This window comes from Danio rerio, chromosome 1, assembly GCF_049306965.1.
Source record: "Danio rerio strain Tuebingen ecotype United States chromosome 1, GRCz12tu, whole genome shotgun sequence".
Taxonomy (NCBI): Eukaryota; Metazoa; Chordata; class Actinopteri; order Cypriniformes; family Danionidae; genus Danio; species Danio rerio.
In genome coordinates this window covers 10,420,341-10,440,027 of record NC_133176.1, presented here as the reverse complement: position 1 = coordinate 10,440,027, position 19,687 = coordinate 10,420,341, and the positions used below count along the sequence as shown (strand labels likewise).

Genomic DNA, 19,687 nt, shown 5'->3' with positions numbered 1-19,687 from the left:
TGAAAAAATGGTCAGTCTTTACAATAAGGTTTCAACAATAAGATTTAACAACTGTATTTTCATTAACTATTATACTGTATGAAATGTATTGTTCACTAATTGTAAATGCATTATAACTAACATTAACTAATACAATCTTATTGTAAAGTGTTACTGAAAAATAAACTTATGCAACATAAGCCTGGTTTGGTGGTCACAACTGTGCTTCCTATTATCTCCCTTTGTACACGCTGCAAATAACTTTGAGTAGAAGCTAAAACGTGTTGTTTTTGTGTCACTTTAAATGCAACCTTATTTAATTCCGTTACAGCATGTGCCTCAGTAATTCCAACAACTTGACACAAAACATCTGAATGCGTTTAAATCAGATTAAAATCTTGATGATTAGTTTTCTAAACATAAACAAAGCCTGGCATATGGAAACCTGACTATTGTTCATTCATTTATTCATTTTCTTTTCGGCTTAGTCCCTTTATATATCTGGGGTCACCACAGTGGAATGAACCGCCAACTTATCCAGCATATGTTTTACGCAGCGCATGCCATTCTAGCTGCAACCCATAACTGGGAAACATCCATACACTATAGACAATTTAGTACAGAATTCACCTGTACCACATGTTTTTGGACTTGTTGGGGAAACCGCAGCACCCGGAGGAAACCCACGCAAACACAGGGAGAACATGCAAATTCCACACAGAAACGCCAACTGAACCAGTCGAGACTTGAACCAGCGACCTTTTTGCTGTGAGGCGAACGTGCTACCCACTGCCCCACCATGCAGCCCGACTATTAGACAACATATGATAAGTAGGTTAAATTGTCTTTCATGTCATCTGTCAAAAGTGCTCAAAACGTCCCAAATTTGATCATTTGTCAATGCTGATTATGTGTGTGAATGTAAACCGCTGGTGAAGAAATTGCATATTAGAACTTTAAAACAGCATCTTTAATGGATGAAAACAATACATTATAAAAATGACAGTTCCATGGATATTGTGATGAGTTCAGAATATTGTGATTGTTCATGCCTGGAAAGAAATCTTGGGACCAGAGGCATTTGAGGGAGTCCTAAAAGTTTTTTTTATTATTCTAGAGAATAACACCCTTTGGAGTTCATTTGTGCTTCATCACTTGGCAGATCTTTATCATGCTCTTTATCAGCAACATTAAGCAATAAAGGAAGCTGAAAGTGTAAGAAGCATAACAAGACCCTTTTAAAATAGGCTTTAAAATGTCTTGAAATTTAGCGCTAGTGCTTATTTCTTTAAGAGCAATAGTTAATGCTTGCGGCAAGTGTTCATAGTGCTTCACTTTTTCCACATTTTTTGTTATAGCCTTATTCCAAAATGGATTAAATTCATTTATTTCCTTAATAATTTAATTCTACACACAATACCCCATAATGAGAATGTGAAAAAAGAGTTTTTAAAATTGTTGCAAATTTATAAAAAAAAAAATTAAAAAAAACTGAAAAAGAAAATGACATGTACACAAGTATTCACAGCCTTTGCTCAATACTTTGTTGATGCACCTTTGGCAGGTATCTCTTAAGCTCTATCAGGTTGGATTTTCAGATCTCTCCAGAGATGTTCAATAGGATTTAGGTCTGGGCTCTGGCTGAGCCACTCAGGGACATTCACAGAGTTGTTGTGAAGCCATTGATATTCTGGCGGTGTGCTTTGGGTCATTGCCCTGCTGGAAGATGAACCGTCGCCCCAGTCTGAGGTCAAGAGCACTCTGAAGCAGGTTTTCATTCAGGATGTCTCTGTACATTGCTGCATTCATCTTTCCCTCTATCCTGACTAGTCTTTCAGGTCCTGCTGCTGAAAAACATCCCCACAGCATGATGCTGCCACCACCATGCTTTACTGTAGGGATGATATTAGCCTGGTGATGAGCGTTGCCTGGTTCTCTTATTGTGCTCGTTGGAACTTTCAGAGCAGCGTAATTTTTTCTGTAACCTTCCCCAGCCTTGTGCCTCGAGACAATCCTATCTCAGAGGTCTACAGACAAACATCTCAAGAATGATCAGTGGAAACAGAATGTACCAGAGCTTAATTTAGAGCTTCACGGCAAAGGCTTTCCATACTGCTGTACATGTGATTTCTCAGCTAATTAAAATAAATTTGCAACAATTTTGAAATTCTTTTTGGAAAAACAATTTTTAAAATCTTTTTTCACATTGTCATTATGGGGTATTGTGTGTAGAATTTTGAGGAAATAAATGAATTTAAATAATTTTATAATAAGGCTGTGTAGCATAAAATATTTGGAAAAAGTGAAGCGCTATGAATACTTTCCTGATGCTCTGTTTAATATATAATAATAATGTCAATGACACTATAGGTATAAAAAAAAATGTAAAACATAGTTAATATAAAGGAGTCCACATATGTAAAGAAACAATTTCATCACTAGCAGAAATTTTTTAAACGTTTACAACCGTTCAGAATAAAAAAAATCCTTTGAAAAACACACACTTAACATAAAAAGACGTCTATTCTTAGTTTAGTTATTAGCCCCCCAAAAATATTTCCCCCCAAATTCTGTTTAACGGTGGGAAGATTTCCGTTACGTTACACTGTAAAACCCAACACTTAACTTTTTAAATGAAATGTGTGTAGTTAACTCAACAACTGAAAGTTAGTTCTATTCATTTGAAAAGAGTTTTGAACTCAGTGTTGAAGGTTATGAGTTAATTAAATACCTCATTACTTCAACTTAAATGGAGTGAGTTCACAGCACTCGTATAGATTAGTTTAACTCAAATTGTTTGTAGCAATGGGTTTCCTCAAATGGTTTGAGTTGCCTTTACTTATTGTGTTTTACAGTACTCAGTTGGTTTGAGTTCTCTTTATTTATTGGGTTTTACTGTACTCAAATTGCTCCAGTTACTCAAATGGATTGAGTTCACAGAACTCATTTGGATTAGCTTGTGAACTTAAATGGTTTGTTGCAATCGTTTCCTCAAATGGTTTGAATGACCTTAACTTATTGGGTTTTACAGTGTATTTTTCTGTTCTATTGATGGGTTTTCATGAAAACATTTGAGAGTCTGTGCATACAGCTATGGGAAATATATTAAGAGAACATTCATATTTATAGTTTTGTGCTTAAGTGAAACATTTTTGTTTTGTTGTGTAAATGGGTTGCAAAGGTGTTTGTTTAGGTTTTATATTTAAAATGCGGATACAGTCAGTGAGCTGTAACTTATGTATGGTTTCTAGCTATGCCTCACATCCCTTCTTGAGTTAGTGTTGTTTACTCGAGTGTCTAATGAAGTTCGTCAGATGTAAAATGATTGCCACTTAAGCAACAATGACTGTGAAGTAAACAGTAGCGTTTAGTTTACACTAAGATAAATAAATGTTCGCCACTTCCCCACTAATGGGAAATTGGGCACGATGTTGACTGATGTTATGATAGTAACTGCATTGACACTTGGACAGTTTTAAAGAGCCAGAGGAACTGATGGCAGACTTTTACAGAACCCAGTCATTTACTGACTGCATGGAGCTTCTGTAATCACACATTTGTAATGGCTAGAGGGCAATAATTGAACAAAATATATAATTAATAAAGAGCTTGACTCTAATTAAGATGCATGAAGCTGTGGGATTTAAGAGATTCTCTAATCAATGTGTGTATTTATTTCATTTGTTTTGCAGTTTGTGTACACAGTAAATTATTTTATTAGTAGTGATTGTAGGGACAGGCATTAAGGTATTTTAACAAACCCACAGGGCCAGTTTACATCAAGAATGAGATAAAGATATAAAGATGGAGTTGACATCAAAATGTTTAAGCGTCCTGTGATTTTATTATTTTTTTCTTAATCTAATATTGTTAGATAGCAGATGTTTAACAGAGCAAGGAATTAATATCACAGTATTTCCTATAATATTTTTTCTTCTGGAGAAAGTCTCTGGAGTCAATCTAGGGCCATATATACTTAACAAAATAAATTTAAAAATAAAAGAAAACTTTTGAAAAAAAAAAAATGCAAATCTCCAAAAAAACAAAAATTTAAAATTTAAAATAAAAATTTATTTTGCTAACAAAAATAAAGAACTGCAAACGTAAAATTAAGTTTTGGGAAATAAAGACGAAATTTGCAAAAAAACAAAAAACTGCAAATAAAAATCAAGCAGTTCAAAAAAAAAAACAAAAAAAAAAAACTACATTGCATTGCTCATTTGGATTATCTTTTAAGTCAACCGTGAGTTTGTGATGCTGTTTTTACTTTGCACTTCACGTTTCTGCTTGTTTCACTTTGTGGCCCTGATTTGACAAGGAGCTGTAACCCCTCAAGTTCTCTTGAATCCTCGCCCTTGTCAGTAACGTGAAGTGCAAAGTGAAAACAGAATCCCAAACTCACGGTTGCCTAAAAAGCAAATCAAACTAAGGCAATGCTATTAAAAATATTTTGCATATATATATAGTTTTTTTTTTTTTCAAATATTTTAGTTTTTTTTTTTTACTGGTTAATTTTTCTTTGCAGTTCTTTTTTGTTGGCAATTTTTATTTTTATTTCTCAAAACTTAATTTTCTCTTCCCAATTCTTTACTTGTTAGCAAAATGTATTTATTTTTTCTCAAAAATTTATTTTCACTTTGCGATTTATGGAGATTTGCATTTATTTATTTATTATTGCTCGAAACTTTGTTTTTTGTTTGCAAAACTTTCTTTTATTTTGCAAGTATATATGGCCCTAGATAGACTCCATAAAAGTTTTCTTTGTTTTATTTCAGACAAAATTTAAATTTTTTTAAGGTCATTATTAAGACTGGACAAATCATCAACATACAATGACTTGCCTAATTGCCCTAATTTGCCTAATTAACTTAATTAAGCCTTTAAATTTCACTTTAAGCTGAATACTAGTATCTTGAAAAATATTTAGTAAAATATGATGTGCTATCATCATGGCAAAGATAAAAGAAATCAGTTATTAGCAACTAGTTATTAAAACTATTATGTTTAGAAATGTGTTGAAAAAGTATTATTCTAATAATTTAGGAGGGCTAATAATTCTTCAACTGTATATTTTGGGGGAAACAATTCAAACAGATTTCAGTGTCTCAGCATAGCATCCATATTTAATTAAAATTAAACATTTACTTATGGGGAAGTAAATAAACATAATCAGATTGGAATGCATAAATATCTAACATTTTTGCATATCTATTAAAGGCCTGTGTAATTTAATACAATCCTTCCTGCTTAGGTTAACAGATGTACATGTACTGTAGGATTAAAACATCTAAGTTTTGTAATCATTATAATACATTATTGATTAATATTGCCCCCATTTTACAGTAAAAGCACTGTGGAAAAACAGTCAACAATACAAGTGTTTGCTCATCTTTAAACATGTTTCACTTGCTTGAACTTTCACTTCAGTCTGTTGTTTGCACGGTTTCTGTCATCACCTCACTCTCGTCACTTCAGTCTAGGACCGCAAGAATTTGCCAGTAAAATGACATGGTAAAAATAGCTGTTGTGCCAGTATCAGATGCATTCCTTTGTTACCTGAAGCAGGTCAGGGACACACAGAGCTCCTCTATACACTTATTTGTCCCCTATTCTTCAAAATGTGTGCATGAAAATAAATAGAATTATTATTATGTATGAGAGATGAGATGTGACCCTAATGTTAGGCTTATGTAAATTTAATTTTAGTTGTTAAAACTAAATTACAAGCAATAAAACTAAAATTATGAGCATTATGAATGGACACACATGACAGAATTGTTTCTGTCTATTTTCCTGTGTAAACATAATTTTTTTGTTGTTGCTAATTTTAATAGTATATCTTATATCTCATACTGATAATAATGTACAGTAAGTTCATAAACATTGAGACATCAACACAATTCTAACAGTTTTGGCTCTATACACCAACACAATGGATTTAAAACGAACCAGATGTGCTTTAACTGCACACTGTCAGCTTTAATTTGAGGGTATTTACATCCAAATTAGGTGAACGCTGTAGGAATTATGCCGTGGAAACATTAGAGTTTGAGCATGCGAAATTCTGTGGTATGGCGCTTTAAACAAAATGATTAGAAATTTAAAAAAGCAAGCGTTTGGTCCATTTTTTAAATTTCTGTCCAGAGAGGTCATGTTTTGATCCTCGATTAGTCTCATGCAGTCAAGTGATGCGATTTCGCAGGTCAGAGTTCACCAAGCTTGAACTTTGCAACACAGCGAACTGTGAAACTTGTCGCACGAGCTTGCGTTGCTGGTCTGACGCATTGGCGTGCATATTTATGCAAGCCTATGGTGAGAAAAGTACAGTGTGATCGCAGCTTTACAACAGTTTGCATATGTGCCTCCCACTTGTTAAGGGTCCAAAATTAATTAGATAATTGCTGTTCCTAAGCTGTTCCATAGCCAGGTGTGAGTTATTCCCTCATTATCCTGATTACAATGAGCAGATAAAATGTCCAGAAGGTCCAGAGTACCCTCAAATTGAAGTTAACGCCCATTTTGTTTGTTTAATTTCAAATCCATGGTGTTGGTGTATAGAGCCCAAAATGTTAGAATTTTGTCGATGTATGATATTTATGGACATAACTGTATATCTCATACAGATACGAAAAAGGTTAAGATCCCAGCTAAAGTGCATATTTCTCTGGATTTACTAGTTTTATTAGGTGTGTGTTAAGTATGAGTAAAATGTTAAAATTAGTTTTTATTTATATTAAGGTCTTATAACATTTTCCCATTTTTTTACTTTAAAATATCGTCAATGAGTCCATTTGTCCCCTGAGAAAATGACAACTGGTCAGAAAAGCAAATCTTTTCACTTGTTGTGATTGAAAAATCTGTTTTTTTTTTCCACCAGTAACTGATTTCTTTAACCTCTTAAGGCCCAAGGTGTTTTTTTACATGCATTTTTTTTATTTCTCTTTTTGGGCTTATTGGAACCTAATTAGAATAAAAATCTAAGTATCATCTTTTGATATGATGTACTTTTAGAGAAAAATAATGTCCATATATGTGGACTTGTGGTCTGCATTTACATAAAACACTTTTTCCTGACAGCTTTTTAATGCATATATAACATTTTTGAAAACATGTTTTGACTATCAGAGAGTTCAAAACTAATTTCCCCCCCCCCATTTTGAACAGTTAAAAATATTGTTTGAGACATTTCATATGCTGCAAAACAGTTGCAGGATGACACTGTGTGTCTGTAACAAAATATAAAACATTCAAAGTATTTTAAATAGCCACTTAAGAGATAAAATGTGCTGTCCACATATGTGGCCACTAAGCCCTAGGAGGTTAAGTCGTCTGACATTCAAATCTGAGTACTGTGCTGTGTTGTGTAAAATTAATAAAAACCTGTCTAAAAACCCAGTACATTTCATTAGCTTCTCTATGCAAAGGAAAATGATGAAATTAATACTTTGTTATATGTAGTTTACAGAATAAAACAAAAATGACGATTTACCCAAAACATAATTTATAGCTATATGTTGTGTCAATCTTCAAAATTGTTACTGAGAGCATCTTCACCCTAAAATGACAATTGGTCAGAATAGCGGTCTCATAATGATATTATTATGCTGTAAATAATGTTTTCATGTGTGGTCTGTTTCTTTTATGCTCGCATTTCTGTGTGTCTGTCCGAGTGCATGCCCACAAAGTAAATGATCAACATTATTAGTTAGCATATCGCCACATCAGCAACAGCCCTGGCTTGCCCTCACACAGCACAATAAATAAATCAACAGAGCAAATATGTCCTTCTAAATGACTGCAGCTTTTCAACATTATCATTTCAAACAGATGCAATGCCAGCATACTGTACATAAGAGATGACATAAAACAGATCAAAGATATTACGTAGGCAGGCTCTGATGAAGGCAATGACACTATCCGAATATTAAGAACCAACTTTGCCCAAGTAATAACATCAACATATAGACTGCAAAGATAAAGAGCCATGCAGAAATGAAGCCTCTCAAAAGTGTTATAAAATATGCTAATCAAGTCCCTGAATTCTGAATTTGTTGGAGACCATGTGGAGGCATGAAACATGGGAACGAGGCGTTATTTCCACAGACAAGCCAAGCAGGCCATTTGTACAGAACTCATTGTGCTAAAACACGCAGATGACAGTATGAGTCTATTAGTTGTATGTAACGGTCACTTCAAGAAATAAAGTTGAAGTCAAAATTATTAAGTAAAATCTTGTTTCTTAAGGAGACTAATATTATTGGCCTTAATTTTTTTTATTAATCTTTTAACCTTTCCAAGCTAAAATAAATAAGACTTTCTGTAGAAGTATAAATATTAAAGGAGATACTGTGACAATTTCTTGATCTGTTAAACATCACAAATATTTGAAAAGGAAGACAAATTTCACAGGGGGGTTAATATTTTTGCTTTCAACTTTATCTGCTTGTTAGAAGCAGGTTTTAAAATGTTATATTTGCAACAATTTGCAAACTTTAATTAATTAATTAATTAATTACTTTCATGAATGAATGAATGAATTAAATAGTTAATTAATTATGTGCTAATTAATCATTCATTCATTAATTCATTCATTCATTACTTTCATTAATTAATTCATTCATTCTGTAGTGGCACACCTTTCGTGCAAATCCTTATGTGCCACCTTTTGCAGCTTCAATTCCAACAACCAGTATTAAGACCAAATCTTATTTTAAAAAAGGTTTACTGAAGAAATGCAAACAAAAATACAAAGTTACAATAGACTCGATCAGCTCGGTCAAAAAACTGTGTTGCTTCCAACATCCATAACTGCAATCTGCCTTAAACGTATGAACTAATGACCTCATGACGTATTACTGTCGGAAGATTAAATACCAAATTAAAGGTTTTTAAATTATATCAATTGCTAAATTATGCATTTTAGATAATATAATCACAATGAATTCTTATTATATATAAATATAAATTTTTATCATGTTTTTTATCAACCTTTTTAACTAAACTATTATCACAAATGAATTATGCATAATTGGCTCTTACACATTCATTTATTCACTCATTTTCCTTCGGCTTAGTCCCTTCCCAGCAGATACACAAGGTCATAAGATGTTAATATTAGGTTAGTTTTACGTCACCAGTGTCTAAGGACAACGTTATTTTGGCGTTCAAAAACAACATCAAATGACGTTGATATTTGGTTGATTTTAGGTTAGAAAGTGACCAAAATCCAACGTTGAGCCAACATCATAGCATACGTCATATTGACGTCAACTACTGACATTTACTCGTCAGGTATAGTAACTAAAATCTAATGTCTGATAGACAACATAGTAGTAACATCCACACAACGTCAAGCTGTAACATCAGTAGATTTTGATATTTGTTTGATTTTAGGTTGATGTTGGAAAGTGACCAAAATGCAACGTCAGTCCGATGTTGGACATTGAACAGGTGTTGGGTTCTGACGTCATCCTGATTTTCATTACCAAACAAAATGCAACGTCCAACGTTGGGGTGCAACGTCTATCTGACGCCCTGTGCCCGCTGTGTTTGTTCATCAGGGGTCGTCACAGCAGAATGAATCGCCAACTTATCCAGCATATGTTTTACACAGTCGATGACCTTCAAGCCGCAACCCAGCACTGGGAAATTTGCAAATGTTTTACTTGAGAAATGTAAACAATGCAACCCTTGGATATTCAAGTATCCTTTTTTCTTGACAGGTCTTTGAAAGGGGCACGGTAACTTAATATTAATAATAATAATAATAGTAAAAATAATAAAAAAAAATGTATATGCCGCCTTTAAAAGTAGCATATCAAGGCACTTTGCAGGCATAAAATGTGCAGCAGTAAAAGATACAACGATGAATGGCAACAAAATGTAATAATTAAGGTGATGCAGTGACGCATTAGGTAGTGCTGTCGCCTCACAGCAAGAAGGTCGCTGGTTCGAGCCTCGCTGGGTCAGTTGGCGTTTCTGTGGAGTTGGCATGTTGGGTCATGTGCTCTCCTGCATTGGTCCTAGTCAGAATTGTAGCTGCTGAATTTTGTACTAATTTAGGGTAGCTTTTAGGACTTTTTTAGGATGTAAGCATTACAATAGTCAACACTGGAAAATACAAAGGTGTTAGCTAATTTTTCAGCAACAGAAAATTTCATCAACTCAATTAAATCTGATAATAGTTCATGGTTTCACTTTAGTAGATAGTAGATAGATATCTGGTGTTTGGCTGAGGATTGTGTCATTTACATGCTTTTTTTAAATTCAGTGAAAGGGACATTCATTGTTTTACAGTGTGTGATAACTGTGGTTTCCTATGCATTTGCTTGGATTTCAGTGTAATGTAGTACTTGTGGATAATGCGTTTCTAACAGCCTGCTAATGAACTGGGTAGGAGGTGATGTGTGAGGAATAATGCTGCCAAATGACATTATAATGGTAGTTCAGACTTTGACATTCAAAGCAACAGTGCTTGGATATTGTATTTCATATCTGAATGCTCACTCTATAGTTCACACTGGGAAGTTGTCACCAAGGGCTATGCTCGCTGACACCAAGTAAAGAGGCAAAAGTTCAGTTTAGTTAAACATGGTTTTGTCTGGCGCTGCTTGTGTGTAATGAAACAACTGTGCAATAGTTTAATGGCGGCTAAAATGTTAGTGCATGCGCCTTTAGGCTACACATGCAGTCTAGGAAATATTAAAGGGATAGTTCACCCAAAACTAAACATTCTGTCATGATTTACTTACCCTTCACTTGTCACAAACCACTTTGAGTTTTTTTCTTCTGCTGAACAGAAAATAATAGATTTTGGTAAATGCTGGAAACCTGTAACCATTGACTTACACAGTATTTGTTTTACCTACCATGAAAGTCAAAGGTTACTTGTTTACATAACATTCTTCAAAGTATCTTTTTTAGTGTTCAACAGAAGAAAGAAACGATTGTAACCATTGATGGTGAGAAAATGTTCATTTTTTCAATATTATTTTGGAACTTTCTGATGGATTTGTATGGGAAGATACATTTGTGTTAAAGAAAAAAGTGTGCAAGAAGGTTCACACCTCAACCTAACATCAGTGAGGCGCAAACAGACTGCACGATAATGGACAGAATGAGACTGTGAAGAGTTGGTGGCAAATTTGTACAGTCATGAGAGTGTTGCGACAAAAGCTCCCGTCCCCCCTCCCAGACTAAAACAACTGTCACTGGAAATTTCTTCAACCCTGCACTAGAAAAACACATAAAGCTTCTCTGTGTTTCTTCCTCAAATACACGCAAATGAACTGAAAGGGCACGTGCACTGCTTGCGTTCAAAAGGTAAAAACAACAGTAATGCAAGTTAAATAAATAAATAAACAAATGAATGAATGAATGAATGAATGAATGAATGAATGAATGAATGAATGAACAGTGGCAGTGACTACCAAAATGTACAGACACATTTTCCAGGAGACGGAGGGGGGAGTCTTACCTTGACACTGGAAGCCTTGTTTGCCGAAACCCCTGCAAAAGAGACGAGACTGTGTAAGAGATTACAGCACTGAAACTCAATCTGGACGCATTCCTCTGCGCACAGCAGCAAGACGCGCAGGCGCGCGCCATATTCCGCAAAATCGCCAAATCCATCTCTAGGATGATGATAGTGATGGCTTAATCATAGCGCGGGAATTTCTCCCGAAAGACACTTAACACCGAGCCTAGCTATCAGGAGATTAGAGTCATAATAAATGCGCTGTGGTTGTACCAAATGCACAAACACGCGTTGATATAAACGTGTCTTGAAGAGGTGCAGCACTGCGCTAGACCCCGCTTGTGTTTTCCGTCTGCACTCGGCGTCTTTGTTCAGTGTTGACAGCACTGCGGATGTCTGAGTGCGTTCAAACGCTTTGCTGTTTTTCATGTCACGAGCATCAAGTGAGGCACCTGTGCCCTTCGTAGCCCTCTAACGTTACACACAACGCTCTGCGTCCTCCAGCATACTCACCAGATGAAGTCGGTGCAGTGGCTGCAGAAGGTCGGCTGCTTGAAGAAGCGCGCGATGAACTTGTGGTCCTTCACTTCGTGCACGTTCTTCTGCCTCAGCGCGCCCTGCCTGGCGAATCCCCGCGCGCCCTCCTTGCCATCTGAATCCGATGACTCGGTCATGATAGGGGAGAAATGGATGTAGTGGGTCGAAATCTCCTCGACTTGTAGACTGCGCTAGTGTACGGGGTCCTGCTCGACTTGCGCTTCGCTTCCCTGTTGGTGGGCACGCGCGCGCGCACACGCCTGCCTCTCCCCAGCTGACTGCTGTGGCGGAGCGCGCGGGCAGCGGTGCTTTAGGGAGGCTGTAGCCACGCCCCCTTCGTTCAGACCTTTCTCACCGAATATTGCGGTTGACACAAACATTTGCTGGTGAAGTCTGCTTATTGAGAAACGCCTACAAAAATAATTTCTGACCGGGCGCCAAATGCACGGCACACGTGTTGATTTTGGCGCATTGCAAACATTTAACGTGCTACAGAGTTTCTTGAGAAAATACTAACATAAAAAACTGCATTGAAATTGTATCTGTGTGTCATTCTCAATATAAATACAAAGTGTCAGAAACGCTCTTTAACCCTTTGATGCACAAGCTATATAATAGATATGGAAAATAAACTTAGACGGGTCACTTTAGACCCACGTAGTGCATCAAAGGGTTAAAAGATTTCATCATCAAGCTATAAATTCTATATTAAAACTGAAATTATGCTGGCTAATACTATATTTTTACCGTAAAACTAATGGTTTAAGCAATGCATTTTTATTATTATTTCGCCATGTTTATTTCGAAAATTCCCAGAATTCCCTGCAGACGTTTTCTGATACTGTATTTTAATGTTTTTTTTTATCATCATTGTTTTTTATCATCATTATCCAACTATTCCAGCATGGTTTTACGCAGTGGATGCCCTTCCATCCGCAACCCAGCACTGGGAAACACCCATATACTTATACACCCAGAGGGAACACAGGGAGGAAATGCAAACTCCACAATGACATGCCAACTTTCCCAGCCGGGACTAGAACCAGCAACTTTCTTGCTGTGAGGCGACAGTCAGGACAGTGCTAATCACTGAGCCACTATGCCGCCCCATGCCAAAGCTGTTGTGTGGTGTGGTCAACTGCAAGTGTGCTATGAAGAAAATAGATTTGCTGAACTTCACCATTTCATAGTTTTTCAGTTTGCATCTATTGTTATCCAATGAACGGCATACCTAAATAGTGTTTTTGGAAACTATAGGAAACCTGTAGCTTGGAGACAGTATGGTGCTTACAATGGTCCAAGGTCATGGATTTGACTCCCTGGTAATACAACTCAAACCCTGAATGCAAAAACATAATAATAACAATATTTTATATATACATAAAATAAATTGTAAAGGGTTCAACACAATTCAATCATTTTGTCCCAACACAGATTGATTAAGTTAACTTAACACTTTTAGTTTTAACAATTTATGTGGATTGAACAAAAAAAAAATTAAGTTGTCCCAATGAAATCTCAAGAATTGTGTTTTTCAGCTCATGTTAATTATATAGTTTAAACGAGAATAATTTTTGAGTATATATATATATATATATATATATATATATAATGCCCAATTATCTTGCCCAATATGCATCAAAGGGTTATATTTTTAGAAACTTCCTAAAACAGGCCAACTTTGGGGAATTTGTAATCTCCAGAGGTCATGCATTCCAAAGACGAAGAGTTAAAAGCGAGAGAAGTTCGACCACCCATAATCTTTAACATAAATGCGGGCTGAAAAAGAGTGAGAGAAGTGCACAAGCAGACACAAGTGGTTTGGGATAAAAAATAAAAAAAACCTCCTGCATAATGTATAAATGTTGATGTGATTTACAAATCCACAGCTTATTTAAAAAATCTGATCAATTTATTGTAATGATCAATTTGTATTTATTCAATCATCATTCATTCATTTTCTTTTTGGCTTAGTCCCTTAATCTGTGGTCACCACAGCAGAATGAACCGCCAACTTATCCAGCATATGTTTTACACAGCGGATGCTCTTCCAGCTGCAACCCATCACTGGGAAACACCCAAACACTCTCATTCACACACACACACACACACACCCAATTCACCTATAGCAAAGGTCTTTGGACTGTGGGGGAAACTGGAGAACCCGGAGAAAACCCACGCCAACACAAAAAGAACATGCAAACTCCACACAGAAATGCCAACGGACCCAGCCGAGGCTCGAACCAGCTACCTTCCACCACCGCACCACCTATTTGTATTTATATAAACATTAATAATAAACATTTTATAAACATTTCCATCATTACCTCGTCCTTCAGTTTTGTTTTTCAGCCCGTGTGTTTGTATATTTGTGTGTGAAGAATAAGAGATTTGTGAGTGAGCAGGGTTGGATTCTTGGAATGATTTCAGAATAATGCTGGCTGATTGATGGAACATCATTTATCTGCTTGTTCAAGCTACTCATTACAACACAATTCTTGAGTTGTTTGTGGGGACAACTTCATTGTTTTATCTTCAATCCACTTACATTTGTATAAACCATTCAGTTAACTCATTTGTGTTGGGACAACGTAAAGGAATTGTTTGGAACCCAGCATTTTTACAGTGTATTACTGGCTGGTCTGTTTAATAATTTTACTCACAAAAAAAATATCTTTATAAACACAAACCTGTCTGTGGACTATAAGTGGGAACTAGCATTTTTGCTACAACCTGACACTATACACTCAAACATACGTTTATCATTAATTGTTAACCTTTTCATTTTGATTTGATTTATTTTTGAACAGAAATATCAGACATAAAATATCATTAACAGAAAATACATTTCAACATGCTCGAAAATGGAGTGGGATGAAGCAAAAGCTTATTTAACTTGTCAGTTTTTTTAAAAAGTATGTTGTCAGATTCCTTAATCTAAATGTGCTAAAATCAAATACTATTAGATTTAATCAGTTAAAATGCATGAATGTGGTATAAATATATCTAGCTGTAGAAAAAGCTAGGGTTACTTAATATTCACAAGCATACACAAATATTACTCCATACACAACAGATAAATTAATCAGTTGTCTTAAATTAATTTGTCTTAAAAAAAAAGAAACAAAAAAACAAGAAACTGTTGTTTTAGCTCATTTTAAACAAGTGGTTTGAACGAGCAGCAAAAATATTTTTTGGAGTGCAGTGTGTCCCGGTCCAGAGGTAGTCGAGGACACATTGTGCTCGGATCTCAGTTTAAGGTACAGTTGCAGACAGAGTTATTAGCCCCCTGTTTATTTATTTTTTTCTCAATTTCTGTTTAACAGAAACACATTTCTAAACATAATAGTTTTAATAACTCTTTTCTAATAACTGATTTATTTTATATTTGCCATGATGACAGTAAATAACATTTGACTAGACATTTTTCAAGACACTTCAATACAGCTTAAAGTGACATTTAAAGGATTAACTTAATTAGGTCAATTAGGCAGGTGTGGGTAATCAGGCAAGTTATTGTATAATGATGGTTTGTTCTGTAGACTATTGAAAAAATAGCTTAAAGGGCTAATAATTTTGTCCCTAAAATGGTTTTTAAAATGTTTCTATTTTTCTAATTTTTATTCTAGCAGAAATAAAACAAATGAGACTTTCTCCAGAAGAAAAAATATTATCAGACATACTGTGAAAAATTCCTTGCTCTGTTAAACATCATTTGGGAAATATTTAAAAAAGAAAAAAAAATCAAAGGGGGGCTAATAATTCTGACTTCAACTGTAAATGTAATCCAACAAAATGTGTCAAGATTGAAAAATGAATCTTCAGAGCCATTCTCTTCAGACTTATATGCAGGAAGTATCCCATGTGTTATCCAGATAGAGAAGCCTGTGTATGTTGCCAAGTGTAAATGTGCCGTGTCCTGATCCAATCTGCTTGATCAGATCATGGGGCATGTTAATGCCAAGTGTAAACACAGCCAGAGAGCTGCTTTTCATTGGAAATACAACTGACTCCTCCTCTTAGCCCTCCTTTAGGGCAAAGAGTTGAGCAATCACCACCTTAGGGCATTTCAGTGTGATTTTGGAGTGTCTGAAGACACAGGCTGTGCTGCCTTGAGTTGTGGCCAGTGTGTTGACTCTGAGCATGTGGGAGCAGGTGTAGAGGCCAGAGAGAGCCACTGTAGGTGCTGAACAGACGGGGTCCAGCCTGCGGTAGCTCGAGGGTGGTGGTGGTATCACACTGGGGCAGGATGTTTCCGATCCACTCCGTCTGCTTCTGTACTGCTGAAAACTGTTGGTCTCCCAGAAGAGGCCAATCTGGAGCATTGAAAAACCTCTTTGATTTGTTAATTTAACACTCATACTTACAGGTCAAAATGACCCCTGTAGCTTTTTAACAGCAGAAAATAAAAACACTGTAAAACCCAACAGTCAACTTTGTCCAATGAAATGAGTGTAGTTGACTTAAATTTTACTGAAAGTTAATTCTACTAATTTGAAAAGAGTTTTGAACTCAGTGTTAATGAGTAAATTTAATACTTCATTACTTCAACTTAAATGGAGTGAGTTCACAGTACTCATTGGGATTAGTTTTTAACTCAAATGGTTTGTAGCAATCGGTTTCCTCAAATGGTTTGAGTTGCCTTAACTCATTTTACAGTACTCAGTTGGTTTGAGTTCTCTTTATTTATTGGGTTTTACTGTGCTCAAGTTACTTCATTTACTCAAATGGATTAAGTTCACAGTACTCATTAGGATTAGTTTTTGAACTTGAATGGTTTGTTGCAATCGGTTTCCTCAAATGGTTTGAGTTACCTTAACTTGAAAATTCAACTCTACAGTTTAACAAAGTGACTTTTATTGACATTTTAGTAGTTTGAAATAATATAATGCATATAAATAAACATATAGAAAATTAAGTCAGTAAAATAAATAAAAAATATTATGGAAAAAGTACTGGCAGTTCATTACAAGGTTAAAAGTTGTTGGAAGAAAAAACAAAGGTCCCATAATGCATTTCAAAAGCATAAATAAATGGAGGAAATCACAAAATACGGAAAACTGCTAATTTATGAATATTTTTTACAATAGGAGCTCAGTGTCGTTCACACACAACTACTAAACAGCATCACGGTAACACATACAATTAAAATAAGGCATTAAACATTTTTATCAACATTAGATGTAATATAAAACATTAATGTACATCGCTGAGGAGAATTTTTTAAAGAAGCACAGTAATGTCAATTGCATAAAAAGGGAAGCGTCATGCAGTAAATTCTGGGACAGTCAATTTACGGTTATTAACTATATATATATATATATATATATATATATATATATATATATATATATATATATATATATATATATATATATATATATATATATATATATATATATATATATATATAGTTAATAACCGTAAATTGACTGTCCCAGAATTTACTGCATGTGACATTGTGACAGAGCTTCTACAGTGCAACAGAATTACAGAGACAGGACAATAAACAGATAATAAATATATAAAAAAGCAGTATGTAGTGAATGCAAATATACAAATAGACAAGTGTATGTAGAGCTATATTACTATATACAATGTTATATGTGCAGCTGTTATGTGCAAATTGGCATGTAAAGTGTATTGTTAAATAAGTGTATATGTGTATAAAAGTGTGTGGCAAGAAGTGATGTTTGTTCCACAATTATTATTATCAAGTGTTCATGATCTATCTATCTATCTATCTATCTATCTATCTATCTATCTATCTATCTATCTATCTATCTATCTATCTATCTATCTATCTATCTATCTATCTATCTATCTATCTATCTATCTATCTATCTATCTATCTATCTATCTATCTATCTATCTATCTATATATATATATATATATATATATATATATATATATATATATATTTATTTATATAAAGGAGACACATACAGTCAAACAGGTTACAGAATTTTTAGTGTAGCATTTAATTTTAAAATTAAAAATTTCGCCACCGGCATATGTTTTACACAGCGAATGCCATTTCAGCCATTACACACATACACTCACAAAGGCACTCATACAATATGGCCAATTTTGTTTACCCTGAAAAACTCCACACAGAAATGTCAACTGGCCCAGCCGGGACTCAACCAGTGAGGTTCTTGCTGTGAGGCGACCGTGCTAACCACTGAGCCATCGTGCTGCCAATGGTAATTTTTTCCAGTGTGCAATTAACAACCATAAATCACTTGTGAATAACAAAATACCTACACAAAATACAGAAACAGTTCATTAACAGATATTTCTTAGACAAAGGTTTTCTTACGGGTCAATTTGTACCTGCCAGAGACAAAACAATTTTTACACCACAAAAATTACAGGCAAACACATGCCCACATTCCTCCAGGTGCTCCAGTTTCCCACACAGTCCAAAAACACGCGCTAGGTGAATTGGGTAAACAAAATTTGCCGAAGTGTACAAGTGTGTGTGTGAATGCGAGAGTGTATGGATGTTTCACAGTACTGGGATGCAGCTGGAAGGACATCAGCTGGGTAAAACATACAGTATGCCGGAATAGTTGGTGGTTAATTCCACTGTGGTGACCCCTGAAAAATAAGGGACTAAGCCGAAGCAAAATGAATGAATGAATTTTACAGGTTTAGTAAAGGATGGTCATTATTGACACCGAAGGACAAATGATAATTCTAAGACCACACAAGGGTAAGTCAGGGGTTTTTCAACCCTCTCCCAGAGGACTCCCAGCTAAGCACATTTTGCTTGTCTTCCTCATCTACCACACCTGGTTAAACACATCCTCATCCAGGACCTGAATTGGGTGCATTGAGTGAATAAGACACACAAAAGGGGATCCATCAGGACAGATTTGAAACCCCCTGTTTTAGGTGACTCGAGGACAGTCTTTAAACATCTTGCAGAAGCGAAAGGACTCAACTGTGAAGCTTCAGCTTTAAGCTTCTGCAGTCATGATGAAACCTCAAGAAACCTTATAAGTTATTCAAAGGCTAGTCTTGTTTGATAGGGCTCTCCAGCTCGCCCAGACTGCAATCTGAGGAGTCTCAAAGGACATCTCAAGTATCTAAAAAAAGTCTCAGAGCAAATTTCTTTGCAATTCTGGCACTCAAACTAGTCGCACCTGTTTAAAATAACCTAAGCAGATAATATGTATCTGTTTATGCAAATTAATTCTTAATATGTGCAGGATGTGTGCCAACATGTCAACTTTCTATTGAAGACAATTTTCAAAGGAACTTTTTTTTAAACCGATGGTTTGGTTGTGTTCCAGATAAAGTGCTTTTAATTGCACTTTCTTTTTGAAGAACATCTAAAGAACCTGTCAATCAATCACTTTTTCTTTAAAACCAGTGTCTTAGATGTTTTCCAGGTAAAGTCCTTTCTATTATACTTTCTTTCTGAAGAACAGGTCATTTAGAATATTTTGATTCTCTTTCCATTGTGGCCTGCGGGTGTATGATTTGACTGATTTACACTCACTACACTGAGACTCACGTGGTCACTTAAATCACCATGACCACGAGAAAGACACTTAACCCCAGACACCACAAACAGGACAGACCATACAATTCCTGTGCAAAGAGCAAAGCAGTAAATGACTGAATGAGGAACAGATGAGAGTCGCTCTTTCATTGTGACAACAAGTTCCCCTTTTTCATTTACA

General features: G+C 35.3%; 1 protein-coding gene across 2 annotated transcripts in view; it reads right to left on the bottom strand.

Moving 5' to 3' along the window:
- The window catches only part of prkcba (protein kinase C, beta a), a 77,066-nt gene extending 64,789 nt beyond the window's left edge, over positions 1-12,277 (bottom strand). Inside the window, exons 1-2 of one of the 2 annotated variants that reach the window (XM_005170844.6) lie at positions 11,969-12,277; positions 11,456-11,487 (exon numbers count right to left, since the gene is read on the bottom strand). In XM_005170844.6, the coding sequence (XP_005170901.1) occupies positions 11,456-11,487; positions 11,969-12,129 (193 nt within the window). In that variant the 5' untranslated portion in view covers positions 12,130-12,277. 2 annotated transcript variants of the gene reach the window in all.
- Between the last annotated feature and the right edge of the window lie 7,410 nt (positions 12,278-19,687).